This window comes from Lepidochelys kempii, chromosome 20, assembly GCF_965140285.1.
Source record: "Lepidochelys kempii isolate rLepKem1 chromosome 20, rLepKem1.hap1, whole genome shotgun sequence".
Lineage (NCBI taxonomy): Eukaryota > Metazoa > Chordata > Testudines > Cheloniidae > Lepidochelys > Lepidochelys kempii.
This window is the reverse complement of record NC_136399.1, coordinates 21,906,143-21,924,626: the sequence shown is the minus strand read 5'-3', so window position 1 is coordinate 21,924,626 and position 18,484 is coordinate 21,906,143. Positions and strand designations below refer to the sequence as shown.

At 45.4% G+C, this 18,484-nt stretch overlaps 1 protein-coding gene across 13 annotated transcripts in view; it reads right to left on the bottom strand.

Moving 5' to 3' along the window:
• EVI5L (ecotropic viral integration site 5 like) overlaps positions 1-14,682 on the bottom strand; it is an 82,628-nt gene extending 67,946 nt beyond the window's left edge. For 11 of the 13 annotated variants that reach the window (XR_012155756.2, XR_012155755.2, XM_073319073.2 and 8 more), the window contains exons 1-3: positions 14,472-14,682; positions 6,330-6,478; positions 593-819 (exon numbers count right to left, since the gene is read on the bottom strand). Coding sequence is in view for 11 of the 13 variants with exons in the window: in XM_073319073.2 (XP_073175174.1) it covers positions 593-774 (182 nt within the window). In the remaining 2 variants the exon portion in view is untranslated. Of the gene's footprint in view, positions 1-592; positions 820-6,329; positions 7,432-14,471 lie in introns of those variants that run through there. The other 2 variants (XM_073319066.2, XM_073319067.2) reach the window with 2 other exon arrangements.
• Positions 14,683-18,484: the final 3,802 nt, after the last annotated feature.

Genomic DNA, 18,484 nt, shown 5'->3' with positions numbered 1-18,484 from the left:
TGGATGTTTTCTGTAAACAGCTACCCAGCTGGAACTATACCTACTATGGAGCAAGTGGCAGGTACCTCAAGATAGATGAAACATCAGAAAGAATGAGATCTGCTGGACAGAGTAACTCAAGTGATTGGCTGAAATATATGGCGCCTTTCACCTCTAGATCACTGAAGCAAAAGTGACCTAGTTTAGTTAAAAACCCTTGGTCACTACCATTCATCTTCTGGCTGCAGGGGGATCTCTGAAGTGAGCTGTTGGTGGGGAGAAGGAAGCTTGCACACACTTGCCACTAGCACAAGACTGTCAGACACAATTGAGGTCTTGCTGATAGCCAGGAGTGAGGTAAAGGACTGTATGGGCCTTCCAGGCCAAGCTGTCCTTTCACCTGAAGAGGCAATCCCTCCAGGTCAGGGCTGACACACATTGCTGGAGCACTCAAGCAGTACTGTTCTTTGGTGGTTTCACGCTACGGTTCAGATACAGGTGATGACACATTGCACACTACAACATACAGAGACTCCTTGGATTATAAATTACCTCCCATCGGCCTTGGCCTCCTCAGCAACAAGGACACACTAGAACTTTAAGCTTCCCTCACCTGTTCTGTTCCTCCAGCTTTGCCAACAGCTCCAGCTCATCTGGGCTTAGGTTCTCTGAATCTGAGGTGGGGGAGCATGCTGGCGCAGAGTTGACAGAAGAAAGAGCCTCATGGGAGGAAGAGTCTGGGCTGACTGCCGGACTTGCCATCTCAGGAAGGCTGAGGGTATCAGGGATGTTCATTCGCAAAATCCACAGGAACACCCTTCAGGAAAGTCAAAGTTTCATCTGGAAGTGAAGAAGCAGCATCAATACACATGGACAGCACCAGAATCTATAGCTCCTTTATTTTAGACCTTTTCTTACCCACACTGTGTCAGTTTCAGCAGCCACTGGCTCCCCTATAGAAAACTGAATTATGCTAAATAGGGCTGTTGCTTAATCACAGTTAACTCACGCAATTAATTAAAAAAATTGTGATTAATCGCAGTTTTAAATCGCACTGTTAAACAATAGAATATCAACTGAAATTTATTAAATATTTTGGATGTTTTTCTACATTCATATATATTGTATTCTGTATTTCAGTGAAATCAAGTATATTTTTTATTACAAATATTTGCTCTGTAAAAATGAAAAGAAATAGTAATTTTCAATTCACCTCATACAAGTACTGCAGTGCAATCTCCTTTTGTGAAACTGAAAATTACAAATTGTTTTGTTTTTGAATGCAGTTATGTAACAAAAAAAAATCTATGTAAAACTTCAGCGCCTATAAGTCCACTCAGTCCTACTTCTTGTTCAGCCAATTGCTAAGACAAAACAAGTTGTTTACATTTACAGGATATAATGCCTCCCTCTTCTTATTTACAATGTCACCAGAAAGTAAGTACAGGCATTTGCATGGCACTTTTGTAGTCGGCATTGCAAGGTATTTACGTGCCAGATATGCTAAACATTTGCATGCCCCTTCATGCTTCAGACGCCATTCCAGAAGACATGCTTCGATGCTGATGACTCATTAAAAAAAATAATGTGAGCTACAGCATCCGATACAGTTGCATCTGATGAAGTGAGCTGTAGCTCACGAAAGCTTATGCTCAAATAAATTGGTTAGTCTCTAAGGTGCCACAAGTACTCCTTTTCTTTTTGCGAATATAGACTAACATGGCTGTTACTCTGAAACCTGTCATTTTAAGAACACTTTCACTACAGATTTCACAAAATGCATAGAAGGTACCAATGTGAGATTTCTAAAGATAGCTATCGCACTGGACCCAAGGTTTAAGAATCTGAAGTGTCTTCCAAGATCTGAGAGGGACGAGGTGTGGAACATGCTTTCAGAAGTCTTAAAAGAGCAACACTCCAATGCAGAAACTACAGAATGCGAACCACCAAAAAAGAAAATCAACCTTCTGCTGGTAGTGTCTGACTCAGATTACGAAAATGAACATGCGTCGGTCTGTACTGTTTTGGATTGTTATCGAGCAGAACCCGTCATCAGCATGGAAGCAGGTCCTCTGGAATGGTGGTTGAAGCATGAAGGGATATATGAATCTTTAGTGCATCTGGCACATAAATATCTAGCGACACCGGCTACAACAGTGCAATGAGAAAACTTGTTCTCACACTCAGGTGACACTGTAAACAAGAAGCAGGCAGCATTATCTCCAGCAAATGTAAACAAACTTGTTTGTCTGAGCGAATGGCTGAACAAGAAGGGCTGAGTGGACTTTCAGGCTCTAAAATTTTACATTGTTTTATTTTTGAATACAGGTTTTTTGTGCATAATTCTACATTTGTAAATTCAACTTTAATGACAAAGAGATGCACTACAGTACTTTATTATTAGGTGAACTGAAAAATACTAGTTCTTTGGTTTTTATGGTGTAAATACTTGTAATCAAAAATAAAGTGAGCACTGTACAAGTTGTATTCTGGGTTGTAACTGAAATCAATATATTTGCAAGTGTAGAAAACATCAAAAAATATTTAAACAAACAGTATTCTATTATTGTTTAACAGTGTGATTAATCGCATGATTAAGTTTTTTAATCGCTTGACAGCCCTAATGCTAAACCAACAGGGTATTGACTGAAATGTAGATAACCTTCAACTCAGCACTCTCAGTCTAATCTCATGCCCCTTCGTTTCCATTAGGAACTGCTCAACTACCCATTGCAGAGATTCATGTCCATGTTGGCCTCATCCAATGCCTTCTGTCATGGTCTCTCCCAGGCCCAAGACTCCAGACTTTGCACCCATTGTTTGCAGTCTGTCACCATAAGGGAGCTTTTAGGGTGAGTTGAAAGGACCACATCTCTAGCAACAAACTGCCCCTTTATACAGGTTTAATTTTATGCCGTTTAAAAACCAATTTAAATAAATTGATCCAAAAGTCACAATTAAATTTAAGTCAGTTTAAAGGCTTGTCCACACAAGGAGTTATTCTGAAATATTTATTCCTGATTAACTCCATGTGTGGACACCCTTATTCTGGAATAGGAGTACCGGATTCCGAATTAGTTTCTCTGAATTGGATTAAGCTAATTTGGAATTAGGCAGTTTTACTCCAGAGTAACAGTATCCACACATGGAGTTAACCAGGAATAGTTGATCTGCTTTACATTCTCACCCTATTTCATTCTAGATTATCTTTAATAAATAGATAAATCCGGAGATTTAAGAGTATCAACTCTTGATGGCACTGGTTAAACTAAATCAGTTTTAAAAAATCATACCTATAGCTAATCTGGTGCAACTTTGAATATGGACAATGCTTTAGCACCCAGGTAGGATGTGGGCTCAGAGGGGACAGCACCTCTACTGGTGGACCTAAAGCACAATGGGTTTTTCATAGATGGCTTACACCCAAATACTAACCAGGCCTGACTCCCATTACTTGCAAGATCTGACAAGATCACAGCCCAAATTCATGTATGGCTGCAGACTATACTATCTATTTTAGGTACTTAGATGGCTCCCATTACCATAATATCTGAGTGCCCCTCAACAGTTAGCATATTTATCTTCACAACACTTCTGTGATGTAGGATAGTGTTTGCAAGCCAATTTGAATTATGTTTTTTAAGACAGAGGGAAGTCACATGCAGCTAGTTTATACTTACCCACAGCATTCCTTCCATCTAAGGATTTTGTAAATTTAACCTCTTAAAAACCTCAGTCAAGTTTCTCAGAGATGATTTGTTGGATGACAGACATAACAGCAGCCTTAGCTATGAATTAATTTATGGTTGGTGTCAGCCTTCAGGTTACTAAAATGTGGTTTAGTTTATGTATTAATACAATATTTTACAGAGGAATTCCTCCCAGGGAGGGCAAGACTAGAGTGATTGAGACAGAGCAGTCCACAGAGTCTACTTTGTGCGTCACAGCAGGAGAGTAGGGTGGGAGGAGGTATTTTTTCATGCTTTGTGTGTATATAAAAAGATCTACACTTTCCACAGTATGCATCCGATGAAGTGAGCTGTAGCTCACGAAAGCTTATGCTCAAGTAAATTGGTTAGTCTCTAAGGTGCCACAAGTACTCCTTTTCTTTTTGCGAATACAGACTAACATGGCTGTTACTCTGAAACAAACATTAGTAGCATGCAGAAGGATATTTCCTCATGCACGCATACCGTTTCTTAAGTTTGATCTCAAGCTGGCAGAGCACTGCACTTTCCAGGGACACAAACAAGGGTCACCTATCCCTTCAACCTGGACCCACTGCTCAGGTATACTTTTAAACCCTTTGTGCTGCTGTTCTTATTCTAACAAGCTTGCATCAATGTCTCCTGAGTTAACCATTGAGGGCATCCCACACAGGAACCAAGTAAGGTGCTTTGACCACAGAGTGATTGACACAGGTTTCCAAAGCTGCTCCAATAAGTCTCCCTCACATGAAATCTAAAAGAGTACACTCCACATGTAGTCAACTAACTAAGTGGCCTTTCCTCATGGCATACAGAATGTGGGGTTGGGATGGTTGGAAGGCAGGTGTGTTCGCAAGTCAAAGTGGTCTGCTGAATGAAAGAGCTGGAGGACCAGTGTACTAGTCACCACTGGGATAGATGGGGGAAGATCAGAGAACAAGGCTCTGACAGACAAATGTACCTCTCTCTGACCACTTCTAACAGTCAAGTCTTTGGCAGCCCTGACATTACAATTCCCCTGTCACTTCCTACACTTTTTTTAGGAGAAGAATACTCCTGTATCAACACTTTGTACATCCAGTACCCGTCTTAAATTTATGGCAAAAGGTACTTGCTGAAACAGGCATTGAAAACCACACATGAAGATCCAAGATGTTACACTCGGACAGAACTGCATAAGGAATGCTAGAGGGTCTCATTCTGCCCTTCCCTAACCTGCAATTTGGCTACCTCTGCCCAATTAGTAGGGTGAACGTACGTCCCATTTTGGCTGGGACAAACCATTTTTAAGCCCTATCCTGGTTGTTCCAATTTTTCTGGCAAAACTTGGCATTTATCCTGTTTGCTCTTGCCAACTGATCATCAGTTTTGCCAAAAAAGTGGGGTGCGACCTCTAGTGGGGTGCAGAGGAATGTGCGGGGGCTGGGGGGAGGGGGAGAAGAGGAGTGACAACACCAGCCCCTTGCAGGAGGAGGGCTCAGGAGAGCACCTTAACCTGGGCCGGCCCTGCACGAGCAAGTGGCAGGGAGTCTTGGGCCAGCCCCGGGCACACGGGGAAAGAAGGCCTCAGGCTGGTCCTGCACGGGGAAGCGTGTGGATGGGGTTCCCTCAGGCCGGCCTGTGGTATGTCCTGTTTTCCCTTTGGGAAAATATGGTCACCCTACCGATTAGGGTGAAGAGTCTGGCACACTGAGCTCAACTTGAGAAGACCAATAGAGTATACCAATACCTCAGGAAAGACAGACATCACAATACTGAAAAGTTTTAGTAAGTACAGTGGGTTCATAATAGAACTTAGAGTACAGAAGGCAACAAAGGTGCCCAGTATATTGTTTTCATACTGGGGATAAAGCACTGAAATAAGACCAAGGAGGCTGGTATATTACACTGAAGCATCAGGTCTGTAGCACTGAGATACACCTAAAACAGTGGCAGACCCTGGTGGGCAGAGGGGACCTAAGCATCAATTTCTGCTGAGCACAAACACTCATTAAAAACAAACAACCACCACACACCCCCCCTCAACAAACACACACACATATCCCTCTGATTTGCACAGGTGCTGTGCAGCCACAGCTCCCACGGAATTCAGTGAAAGCTGCAGGTGCTCAGTGCTTCTGAAAATCAGGTCACAAGGCTTTTAGCTTGCATTTATTGCTGAGAACCTTCCAAAAGTGAACCCATACAGGGCTGTTTCCCTGAGACTACAAGCAGAGATATGGTACCTCTCTCGCTCCCCATTGCTTTCTAAACAAGTGAAATTAACAAGACTCATCCTAGTTTCACCATAGTTGTTCTAGGCAGCCAGGAAACTGACAAGGATGTAAAGTTAAAACTTAGGCTGCTGTAACTGCAAGCAGTGATACTATTTGTGACGGACAACCATCCCCCTTCACCCCCACCCAGAAAAACCCAACACCACAGAGGCTGGAGGAAGGATAGAATAGGAGACCCCCTCCACCCCTGTATTTAGAAGGCTTTGGAGTGTGTGTGGAAGGGGAAAGAGTTCATCTCTTCCAGGAGCTTGGGATCTGTGCAGAGAAGAGAAGCAAGAGGCTTCAAAAACTGGTATAGCTATCATCCAAGGGCAATGAAAAATAAAGATGTATAAAAACAATAAATAAAAAGAGTCTGGGGGGTCACCTTGGAAGGAACTCCCCTCCAGTAGCTGGAAGTGGTGGAGTAGAGCTTCTCAGTTAGACACTGATTCTGGACTTAACTGGTGCCTCGATCTTTTGTAACAACCTCTGTCCAGTAACGTGTAGTCCTCTAGAAATCCACCATGCCTTGTCCTAGTTATGATAATAGGGCTGATTAATCAATGTGATAAATGATTATGCAGGCTTCTACTAATTTTATAGCTATTAGTCAGCTGCAAACATGTAACATGTGCTTCAATTTCTCCCCCGTTCCCTTAATACAGGAAGGGTATGACATGTTCTTATAAATCTCAGCCTCATTTATTTGCTGACACCAGCAGGGCATTACTGTAAAATTACAACTATTATCCACAGACTGGAAGCACCATGTCTGAAAAATGCAGCAAAGTTAATTTTACCACTGTGAACAATGCAGCTAGCTCTGCCTGTTTTAACAGACCCAGACACTTTTAAAAGGGAACATTTTCTAGTGCTTATTAATAAGTGATCCCTTATCCTTCCTGGATTAATTGAGCATTATTTTACTCCCAGCTCTTCTGAGCATCCCTGTTACAACAGGCAACTGGCAGCTATGTGCAGGTTTGGATCCGAGGAAGAGGCACTGACAAGGTACACTGTAGCAATCAGTGCCACAATCCTGCTTCTCATTCGTAGATCTACAAAGGTTTCACTGCAAACACGCTTGCTGGGTGTGATGTGTTTGATCATCTCTTCCCTGTCACTATGCAAAAATGCCTGTGCCATTGTACATTTCTCAGTCTTCTTCCGGGGAGGAGCTCAAAGAGCAAATCTGGTTTAACAGCTTCTAATAACAATGGAAATTATACAGGACACCAAAAACTCTTCATAAAATTGTACCCACTCATGTTTGTAATCAATTGAACATGTTTCCATATGAACTCTGAATAATAATGATCACTACACAATTCACTGCTATAAAAATGGGCATTATGCAAGGAGTATGATTAGCTGATAGATTCTAGCACAGCATGTAGCTGGTTATAAATCAGAGGTCAGGACTCATTAGCTAATTGTTTATAACATTAATAAAGTATGTTTTGTTACAAGTAACAACACTTTGAGAAGGACAGGTATAAGCAGATACCTGCACTGCTCAAGAGGTGTGGTTGAAAAGGCTTCACCTTCAGCCTTACAGGATAGTATAAGGCCATAAGAAAACAGGAACACATGACAAAGGCAACCTGAAAACCAAATCAATCATGACATTTCAAAAGCTTCAGGGCTACATTGGGAATGGCACTGAGCTTGCAGGGCCCTAATTTGATTTCTGGCACAAGAGGGTGCCTATTGCTAATAAGGCAACCTGCAGTAACTATCAGTGAACAAAACAGTAACAAATGTTATAAACAGCTCTGAGATGAGAGGAAAAACAACCAAACCACCCTGAGAAACAGGGTTTTGGAAGACAAGATATTTTTAGTAATTAACATTCCTTATTTACCTGCATCAAGTTTAATTCAATCTCAATGCAAACCAGATGCCATCAGAATAAGTGACTGCCTATTGTGAAAGATGCTTGCTTAGGTCTACTTCAAGAAGGATTAAGCTGTGCTATAATTTTAAGTTGTCAGAAAACTGACTATCCTAGTAGGGAGCAGCATTTCATACAGCTTCCATCCCTTCATCAGAAGGAAAGTGGGCACACTAAACAGACTAAAAACCTGGAACAGCCAGACAGAAAGAGTGGATAAGACAGACAACACCTGATAATAACTTAAAGTTATTTCAGTTTGGAATATCGTGTTAACATGCCGTTAGGTTAATAGTTCTGAAGTTCAGCAAAGTTTAACCAAAACATTCAAGTCTAAAGGGCATAGCTACTCGGCCCTAGGAGGCAGATGGGAATTAAATTGTTAACAGAAGTGGCTGCATTATAAGGGACTGGTTAGTGAGTAGCTTTTTTTTTTTTTAAAAGGAAAAAATCCCAAGACCTAGATTAAGGTTGAGCAATTCTGCTTCCAACTCCATGATCTGCTTCCGACTGGTGCCGTACAACTGACACTAGTCTTGCCCCATTGCACCGTTAAGATTTTCTGTGAATTATTACATTCTATCATCAAAAATAATTTAAGCAGAAGTGCCATATTGAAGACTTCACAGACCTCTCTGTGAAGTCTTCAATATCATTTACAGGGAAAATATCACTTCACTACCATCTGTGGTTCTGTGATGCTTAAGAAATAATAGTCTTGAAGTAAACTTTCATAGATTCAGCCAGCCTATAAGATCTTCCTCAAATTGTCTTGAGCAGATCTTATTTTTATATCTATAGGGAACAAAACACACATTTTCAGAAGCAAGTATCGCCTATACTGGGACTGTAATTTTAAACACACATCCTCCTTGCTCTTATTAATATCACCAGCAGAAACCTTTGCTGAAACCTTAAGGAATGTCCCAAATTTTGCTTCATTCTGAAACAAAACCAAGGTTCTACTTTAAAATCATTAACATTTTTTGGAAGGGATAAACATTTAGCAGCTTTCCAAAAAGCAATTGGAAGCAAAAACCAGCATTATCCTTAACATAAGACATAGCCTTGTTTTATTTTACACACACCCACACCTTTCTGATAACATGCTTAAAATTCACTGTAATGCTTAGAGTTCTACAGTGGAGTAATGACATCTACTAAAAACATGAGTCCAGTGGACTAGTATACAGCTGCCAAGATACAGTATTTATCATATAGACTTTTTCACCTTTTGTACAAAAGAAATTTCCCTCTAATTTTCCACCATGGGACAGGGAAGGACATCAAAACTCTATAGCTTGGGGTATGCCAAGATTAAAAGGCTACTGGTTTATTCATACCAGTGCAGTTAACCATTAGGAGCGAATCACCCACAATTGCAGCAGTTAATTCAGTACCTGGCTGAGTTATCACATGTTCAGGCAAGGAGGAGGATAAGAAAGAAATTAATATAATAAACCCTTCATTTTAGTAGGACTGTCCAATCCACATATCTAACATTGCCACAAGTGCTCGAAGATTAAAAAACCACTTTGTTCTTCCTAGCTCTGAAGTTTACAGGGTCTTAATTTAGCAGCTCTACATCATCCAAGATGTAGGCTCCTCTAGGTCGCTGGTTCAAATCCATTTCTGAGGGTGGTGGGAGTTTTAGAAGCACCATGGGATTCAGACAGGTAGTTTGAGGACTCGTGACATTCTCATTTGGGGGTGTGAATCTGGTTTCTGACCCAGGGGAAAGACAACTCATGTTTGTCATTCACTAGAGTCATTCCACTTTTTAATGAGCCTCAAAATAATATCTAAACAATGGGCAATCTTAAATGCTATAGTAAAATCTATATTTCTGCAGAGGGATACGATGGCAGCCCTAGGTCTGAGTTTTCTTGCTTTTATTAGTTTAACTGAGACTGTATCCAGTGTTAAACAGCTCATGCAACAATGCTGATATCAGACACAGAAGCAGCTCTAGTAATATGACTAAATGTTAGCATTATGACTATGTTAGACTTTCCAGGCAAAAACTCAGTGACCTCTACGGTGCAAGAATCTTCTTCACTTCAGTGGGAGTTCTGAGTAACAACATGCCAAAAAGTATAGGGGGAAAAAAAAATCAGAACACACCATCAGTGTCATCATTCAAAGCCTTACCATTGCACAGGAGCCTTGCAAGGTGCTAAAATACCACAGTTCAGACACAGTAGAATTATACAGCTAGGACAGCTACTCTGATGGCATAATCCCTATTAATCAAATTGCCATCAATGCCCCCAAACCTCCCAAGTTGTAGGAGGTCTTAGAGGACTCAGTGAGCAACAGGTCTTGAACTCTAAAGCTCAAAGGTTTTCTCTTCAGGGCAGCTGCAAGATGCATTGGTGCAAACAGCATGTGGTGAAACTAAATTGAATTGGTGCTGTAAAAACTGTCCTTTAAGACAACCACCTAAGTAGCCAATGAACAGTCTACCACCTAACACACTGAATCAAAAGTCTTTCCTTCCCAATTTCATTTTGCACGATGCATTTTCAACACAGATCATCAGTCTTTGTATGTATGCAAATATCTCATTGTGCTAAGCATCTCACAAGTATAGGCAATCCAATTTCAATAACTTTCCTGGCATGACAAATCATAAGAGTGTTGCTAGAGTCAATATATCTGGACTCCAGATATAGGTCAGTTTAAAAAGAACACCTTTAAATATACATTTTATAACATTAGAATGATGTAATGTTGCTAATATACTTCAGAAAAACTTCAAGGTCATAAGAAACCCTTAGTTCTCAGTCTTTGGCTGCCAGTATTTACCAAAGAATCTATTACTCCCAAGCACACCTATAAAGTCCCATTGAGATCAATGCCACAGGCAACCCAGGGCTTTATTACTTTATTACTGAATGTTAAAGTAAATATTGCTTTAAAGGGCAAGTGTCAAGTCTATTAGGTCTGAAATTATATTGGCTAATTGTCCTGGATCTTGCATGATGAACCCACACATGTACATGTCACATCTCCTCTTCTGAGAGCCATAGCAAGCCACTAGGGCCCTATAATTTCAAAGAATCTTGCACTCTAATGTGGACAGCAGAGAAGGACGGATGGTAAAACTCATGCCTACAAGCCAGAGCAAGTTCAATGCTCTAGGATTTTTTGAAGTTGGCTACCCAACAGAGAAACTGGGTTTCATCCCAACTTGTGGCTCTTCTTTTGGATGGTAATAAAAGTATTGGAGAGCACTGGCTATTTCCCCACCCATCCCCAAATTAAATTTTTGTAGACTGACATGTTCAAAGGCATTTCAGGGTTTTAAGCAACCGAATCCTTGTCAGTGGGAATTGGGTACCAAGCTTCTTTAGCCTCCTTTACAAATCAGAAACTTAAATGTTATTGGGTTTTTCTGGAGGGTCGGGGATGTTTTTTGATACATGAAATTTTCAGCACACTTTTCTAAAGTTTCCTAAAACAAAAATGTTGCCATAGGAAAAATTCACAAATGGACATAAGATTCAACTACTAAGCGGAAAAAGAATTTTGTTTCAAATATAAAGTTGTTTTTCCATTGGATATCCCAACTGCAAAACCAGGTCCATTGATAATTTACAATTGGAAAGGTCTTTGTCAACAGTATGTATGTCATGTATTAGATTGATGGGACTTCATATCTTGGCTGTTTCACATTAATATACTTCTTGATACTTAGAGTGTAAGAAATAAAGCATGGTTAAGAGAAACTCCACAACCATGGATCAAAAATTTTCCCTCTTCTGCTCACTAGTTCAGGAAGGATATCTGGAAGCATTAACTGATCCTGGAAACCTTGATACCAGTTGACCAAAAAAAGTCATATCGTTCAAATGATCTTTTCTTTCCACTTCAATTTTGACATGATTTCAGCAGCTGACATCTCAGTCTCCAATGTCAGCGGGTCAGTTATACTACTTGAAGGCTGAGACACCAAGCTACTTCCAAATGGTAAATGACACCAGTTTCTAACTGTTAAGGCCCCATCTATTTTACAGAAGTTAGTACTCATTTTTTTGGAACTGTGTATGAATTAGCGTAAACTAGCTTCTGGCACTTTTACTATATCAGCTAATCTTGCTGGAGGTGTCTGTATTATGGAAAAGATGCTTTAGGCCTTGTCTACAAGAACAATTAGCTGAAATGGCACGCTAGTGGCCTAAAGCACTCTAACCAACTACTAACAAGCATCAGCAGGATGTATGCTGACAGACTGTGGCAGGCTAGCGTGGGACAGATTCATACCCCATTTTACCACAAATAAATTGTTTGTGTAGACGAGCTCTTAGTGTAAATAGCCTGCCAGCTGCCAACACCATTTTATGCATTCTGTTCATGAGACCTGCCCACAGCAAGTCTGAGCAATAGTTTTCAAAGCCATGCTGGCAGCGGAGGGTTGTCTACAATAGAGCATTTAACATTATTAGCACTGATGGAGATGAACTTCCAATGCCATAGTCAAAGTTCACAGTGTGCATTTATGAAAGGGTGGTAAAATTACTTAAAGCCCCATCTACCCAAATGCTTGTGTCACTGCTGAAAAATGGGTATCAGTTTTCCAAGTGCAGAAGCACCCTAGTTGCTCCTGAGACAGTGGCTGCTAAAATCCTATCTAAAGTCAAGTGGAGAACGACACCACAGGATGGTGATCAAAATAATTTGATTTTTTAAAAGGTGCCAGTAAGTTGCAACTTGGGCTGACAACAAAGGTTTTATATCCTTGAGAAGTTTTCCATTGGTACCTAGTCTGGTGCATGTGCAAGATCTCAGACTAGCAGTGCTTTCTTTGCATTGATCCAGGACTGACTAAAGCAAGTCCCAGGGACACCAAAAATCAACCTAATTTTCATTCCCTGCAAGCAACCTACTAAGCAGTTAAACATCTGGGCCATTTTGAGGCATTTTCTTTCTACAAGCAAATCAGTCACAGCAGAGATCCTCCTCTTCGTAATTTAGCCATTTTGGGCATACTGAATAGGCAAAAATTAAACCCGAAGATTGGAGCATTTAACACCATTTTGGCAATCTTTCATTCGAAGGCAGTCAGTTGGCAGTGTATTTTTTAAAAGTTATCTCAAGAGGGACAAGCTGTGTCCAAGGTTTCTACCCCAGTTACTAAACCCCACTAAAAATGAACACAATGGGCACAATAACAAACCTTCAGCTATAGCACAATTCAGTGGATGCTGCCACTACACTTGCCAAGTGATATCCAGTTAGACCAGAGGTTCTCAAATTTTTTTTTTTTAGCTCCCCTCCCAACATACTATAAAAACGCCATGGCCCACTTGTGCCACAATAACTGTTTTTTCTGCATATAAAAGCCAGGAACGGTGTTAGGGGGTAGCAGGCAGGGCAATTGCCTGGGGCCCCATGCCACAGGGGTTCCCACAAAGCCACATTGTTCAGGCTTCAGCCCCATGCGGTGGGGCTTTAGTGTTCTGTCCTTGGTCCCAGCGAGTCTAATGCTAGCCCTGCTTGGAGGCCCCCCTGAAATCTGCTTGAGGCACCCTAGGGGGCCCTGGACCCTTGGTTAAGAACTACTGAGTTAGACCTTGAGACAATCCTCATGTCTGCGCTGGGTTCAGCGCAGCCATCAACTAAGGGATTTTGGATACTGGCCTAACAACAGGCCAAAAAAGGAGCAAGGCCCACGCAAGAGCTAGAACTGGGGAGTGAATATCTCAGTTTCAGCAGCAGATACCATTTCAGAAAAGGAGGCAAAGGGAGGGCTCCTTCTAGAACAGACTAGGATATCACTTGGCAGGTGTAGTGGCAGCATCCACTGAATTGTGCTATAACTGAAGGTTTGATTCCCTGGCCTAGATTTCACATTTTTTTAACCCAGAAGAAGATGGTAGCTGCTGGGATTGGGACACAGAGAGACACAGCTTCAGTGGCCAGGAGCTGGTGATGTGCCAGTGCGTGCTGAAGGCAGATGTGCCAGCTTCTACCATCTTTCCCCTGGAAAGAGAGGGGATCTGGCACTCTCCCTTCCCTACGCCCATCTCACAGGGATATGAGGGGCTGTGGGACGGGGGTAACACTGCGCAGGGGCTGTGGGACAGGGGTAACACTGCGCCTGGGGGAATAGGGCATATGTGAAATCCTCCTGGGGGTTGGGGGAAAAGGAGGGCACTAGGGGAACAGGGAATATCCACGCCTCTGGGCAAGAGACCAGGCACTCCCTAGAGGGGAGGGGGGTTACAGATGCCACTCACCGAGCTGGGAGAGGAGGGGGAGCCCGAGGCAGGAGGGGTTTGGTTTGGGGGTCAGGGTGAATCACTCCTATCCCAGGGCAGGCTGGGCGAAGGAGCAGCTGGTTGGGAGGGGGCTCGCCGTGGCTGGGGGTGGCAGGTGGAGTCTGGGAGCAGACGCCCCCCCTCCATCTTTCTGACGGGGATTCGGGGGGGGGGGGAGGGTAGCCGGACCCAACCAGGCTGGAGCGGGGAGCAGGCACCCCGCCGGGCGGGGTGGGGCGGGAGCAGGCACCCCGCCGGGCAGGGTGGGCCCCACCCCGCACACACGGGGATCAGGGTGTCTGGATGGGGGAAGGGCACTGGGAACCAGCCGTCCCCGGGCTGGGGGGAGGCCCCCGGCTGCTCCTCCTACCTGCGCGGCGCTGCCATAGCGGCTCCCCAGCCTCCTCCTCAGGGGGGCGGGGGACCGAACCCCGCGGGCGCGGGCGCGGGCCCGGCCTCCTCTCCCCGAGTCACCGCATGAACGGGGGCGGGGGCGCCGGGCTCCGCAGCGGCCATGGAACCGCCACCTCCCCCGCCGGCTGCCCGGACCAGGCGGGCGGACAGACTGACTGACTGACTGACAGGCAGGCAGCTCCGCCCTCCTCCCCGCCCCCTCGCCCCGCTACCCAATCCCGCCCCGAGAAGGTACACTCTGAGCCCGCCTACCGAGCCACATCCTCCAATCGGAGCTCAGGGCTGGGAACAGACCCGTATCCACACCCACCAGCAGTCGGCGAGGGAATGAACTGCGGTTCCGAGAGGAGAAGGGTGGAGTGGGGGCGGGGATATAAGCCACGCCTATTAAACGATTAACCAATAGCCACCGAGAATAGTTAATGGACAAGACTTCCCACCCATTACGTTGAAAAAGACGTTGAGTGGCAGGATACAGGGGGCAGGACTCTCCTTGTTGCAGAGACCAATAGAAATCGCAAGAGGTATTGATAGACAGGTCTCTTCACCTATCAAGTGCAGAAAAGCTTTGGTGTGACATGCTTTGTGATGGAAGACAATAATCCCCACCTCTTGCTCCCAGGGCCAATAGGTTAGCAGTCTAGCTTTGATTGACAGGTAACTAAACGGATCAGTTACAGGAAGGTTTCGCAGTGGCAGCTCGGCAAACCAATGGATTGTGAAGACCGAGCCGTCCAGGTCTGTCGCGGCCCTCTGAGCTGGAGAAGAGTTCTAATTGGTAGAGAGCAGGAGACGGACAAGGCTCTCAACCTATGGGGCGTCGAGTAGCTGGAGTCGCGTTACTGAAGGGAATTTTGCCTTGCTTTAGTTACCTTTCACCAGGCGGAGCCAAGCGCAGGAAGTGGGGGGAGAGGCTGGAGGAGAAACGTTGAGGGAGGGGTCCATGGGGGGTTGCCAGGGGGTTCCCAGGGAGCCCTGGGGGAGGGGACCTGAAGGGTTGCCGGGGGGTTAGGGAGCATTGGGAGAGGGGGCCTGAGGGGTGGCAGGGGGTTCCCAGGGAGCCCTGGGGGAGGGGGCCTGAGGGGTGGCAGGGGGTTAGGGAGCATTGGGAGAGGGGGCCTGAGGGGTGGCAGGGGGTTCCCAGGGAGCCCTGGGGGAGGGGGCCTGAGGGGTGGCAGGGGGTTAGGGAGCATTGGGAGAGGGGGCCTGAGGGGTGGCAGGGGGTTCCCAGGGAGCCCTGGGGGAGGGGGCCTGAGGGGTGGCAGGGGGTTAGGGAGCATTGGGAGAGGGGGCTTGCGGGGTTGCCAGGGGGTTCCCAGGGAGCCCTGGGGGAGGGGGCCTGAGGGGTGGCAGGGGGTTAGGGAGCATTGGGAGAGGGGGCTTGCGGGGTTGCCAGGGGGTTCCCAGGGAGCCCTGGGGGAGGGGGCCTGAGGGGTGGCAGGGGGTTAGGGAGCATTGGGAGAGGGGGCCTTGCGGGGTTGCCAGAGGGTTCCCAGGGAGCCCTGGGGGAGGGGCCTGAGGGGTGGCAGGGGGTTAGGGAGCATTGGGAGAGGGGGCCTGAGGGGTGGCAGGGGGTTCCCAGGGAGCTTTGGTGGAGGGGGCACTTAGGGGTGGCAGGGGGTTAGGGAGCATTGGGGGAGGGGCCCCCGAGGGGTTGGCAGGGGGTTCCCATAGAGCATGGGGGATCCCCAAGGAGCCCATAGGGGATTGGCTCAGGAGTGTCAGGCCCCCAAGCATTTCCTCAGCCCTTTCTCTCCTGACACAACCTTATTTCTGCCCTCTAACTAGCAACAGTTGGTCAGTTGTGAAGCAATGCTATGTATGAGCTTAAATTGCACCCCATTCCATTGCCCTGAAACTTCACAGCCCCTTAGCCCCAACCCTGGCCCCCTTTTGGCTCATTATGTCTCAGCCCATCAGCAGAACATGTCCCCAAAGGAATGGTGCAATGTGGAGCACACTAAGATTCTGCTGCTCTGGATGAATGGACAGGACTCCTGATTTTGTGTGGAGGTGGACTCAGAGACAGTGACGCTGGCAGCATGGCTGAGAGCCAGGTAACATTGCAAAATTAGAGGGAAAAAAGTGTGGTGTGACCAAGGCAATAGAGTCCTGGATTCACTTCCTGGCTTTGCCACCATCTTCTTCTGTCACCTTGAACAAGTGTCTTATTTCTTCACATGGCTCAATTGCTCATCGAAACTTTGGGATGATCGTGGTACTTCTGTAGCTCCCCAAAGGGACAGAGAGATAGATAGAGAGGAAACCAAGATTGTTCCTTCAGTAGCATGACTCAAGTGAACGCTGGCTTGGCCAGTATGAACTGTGTCTTAATCTTTGCTTTTCTTTACTAACCTAAGGACTTCTCCATGCTGCGTTCCAGCTAACTTATAAACTTTATTCTGTTTTGAAAAGGCTGCCTAGTGTCACTGCAAATACTTGCTGAGGTATATGACCCCTGTAGAGGGCAAAATGTCTTAGCACAGGAATCTATCTCAGTTGGACTCACTGGGGTCCACAGGCTCAGTCTCAGAGGCTGTGAGACTGCATGGCTTACCCTTAAGGAAGAGTTGGACAATTCAAGGCCTGACACACTGATGGGGCTCCTCCAAGGGACTGTTGAAAAGATAGGACATAGCACAGATCTTGTGGATCCATGACAACGCAATCAAAGATTTACTTTAATACAGTGGTTCTCAGTCTTTTCCATACCAGGATGCCTTATTCCAAACAAAGACACACCTCACCATAGAACCCCTCCCCAGTCTTGGTGGGATCCTCTACCTTTCACCAGAATGGGAAAGACAGAGTGACAGCTATCTCACAGTTAAGAACAGTTGCCCTACTAACTTAAGTTTTTAGAGAGCCCTTATTACAATAGTATCTGAGCACCATACAATCTTTAATTATGCTTATTCCATAACTTCCACAGCTGTGGTAAGGAGACATTAATTAATGATTCATTAGGTCTGTAGGGAGCTGGTGTGGTCTCCCTCCGAACCAGAGGGTGAGGAGTCACTCTCTCAGCCTGAGTGGGCAGAGCCAGGCCAAGTGTACTTCACCTCCCGGAAGGGGAGGGGTGGAACAGGAAGTACAAAAGGCGGGGCCCTTAGCCCAGTCAGGGGAGCACCAGGGAGGGAGACAGACATAGGCTGCTCCCTATGGACCCTGCTGCCTAGCCAGGGGATGCCCTGGACCTGGGGAAACCTGACCCAGAGGAGTGACTCGGGTTACCAGGACTGACGGTATCCCGAGGAGCTGGGCAGTGACCCGAGCCCGATGCTGAGAGCGAGTTGAGGCTACCGGCAGCTGAATACCCAGACGAGTTGGAGGAACCCACTCGAGAGACCCACTCGAGAGACCGGGTAGGAAGCAGCCCAGGGGCAGAACTGGACAGTGTGGTGAGTTGGTGTTTGGCCAGCATGTTGCGGATGGATCCCCACTGACCCAATGGCAGGATTTCCCCTCCCCTTCTCCCCCTGCCACTGTCAGGGCCCTGGGCTGGAATTCAGTGGAGTTGCGTGGGCCTGTGTTCCCCTACCCCTGCTACCCTGCCTCTGGGTGGCAGTGTTGGACTAGATTGATAACTAGTATATTTCTGATATGGGAAATGTAAGAAAGAGTGACTCCACAGCAGACCCCAGAATTTGGCCTGGCCATTAGAAAGAAATATGTTTCTCAGCCACCCTGCTGAGTCTGTGTTGATTGAAATTGCCTGTCAGTTTTACAAGGTCAGTGTTAATGGTAGAAGCACATCCAGAGACAAAAGTAACAAGATGACAGCTGTCCTTTATGGCTGGTACAACTTTGTTTTCCTAAACTCCAGAATAAGATTTGTGAACCCCCCACTCTTGCATGCTTATCTTGTTTGTTTCCTTTTAGATGTAACAAGTGGGATGAATAGACTTCTTGAAGTCTCCATGTCCCACTGATTTTAGAATTGTTATGTTAAAGGATAGGTGGGTGATC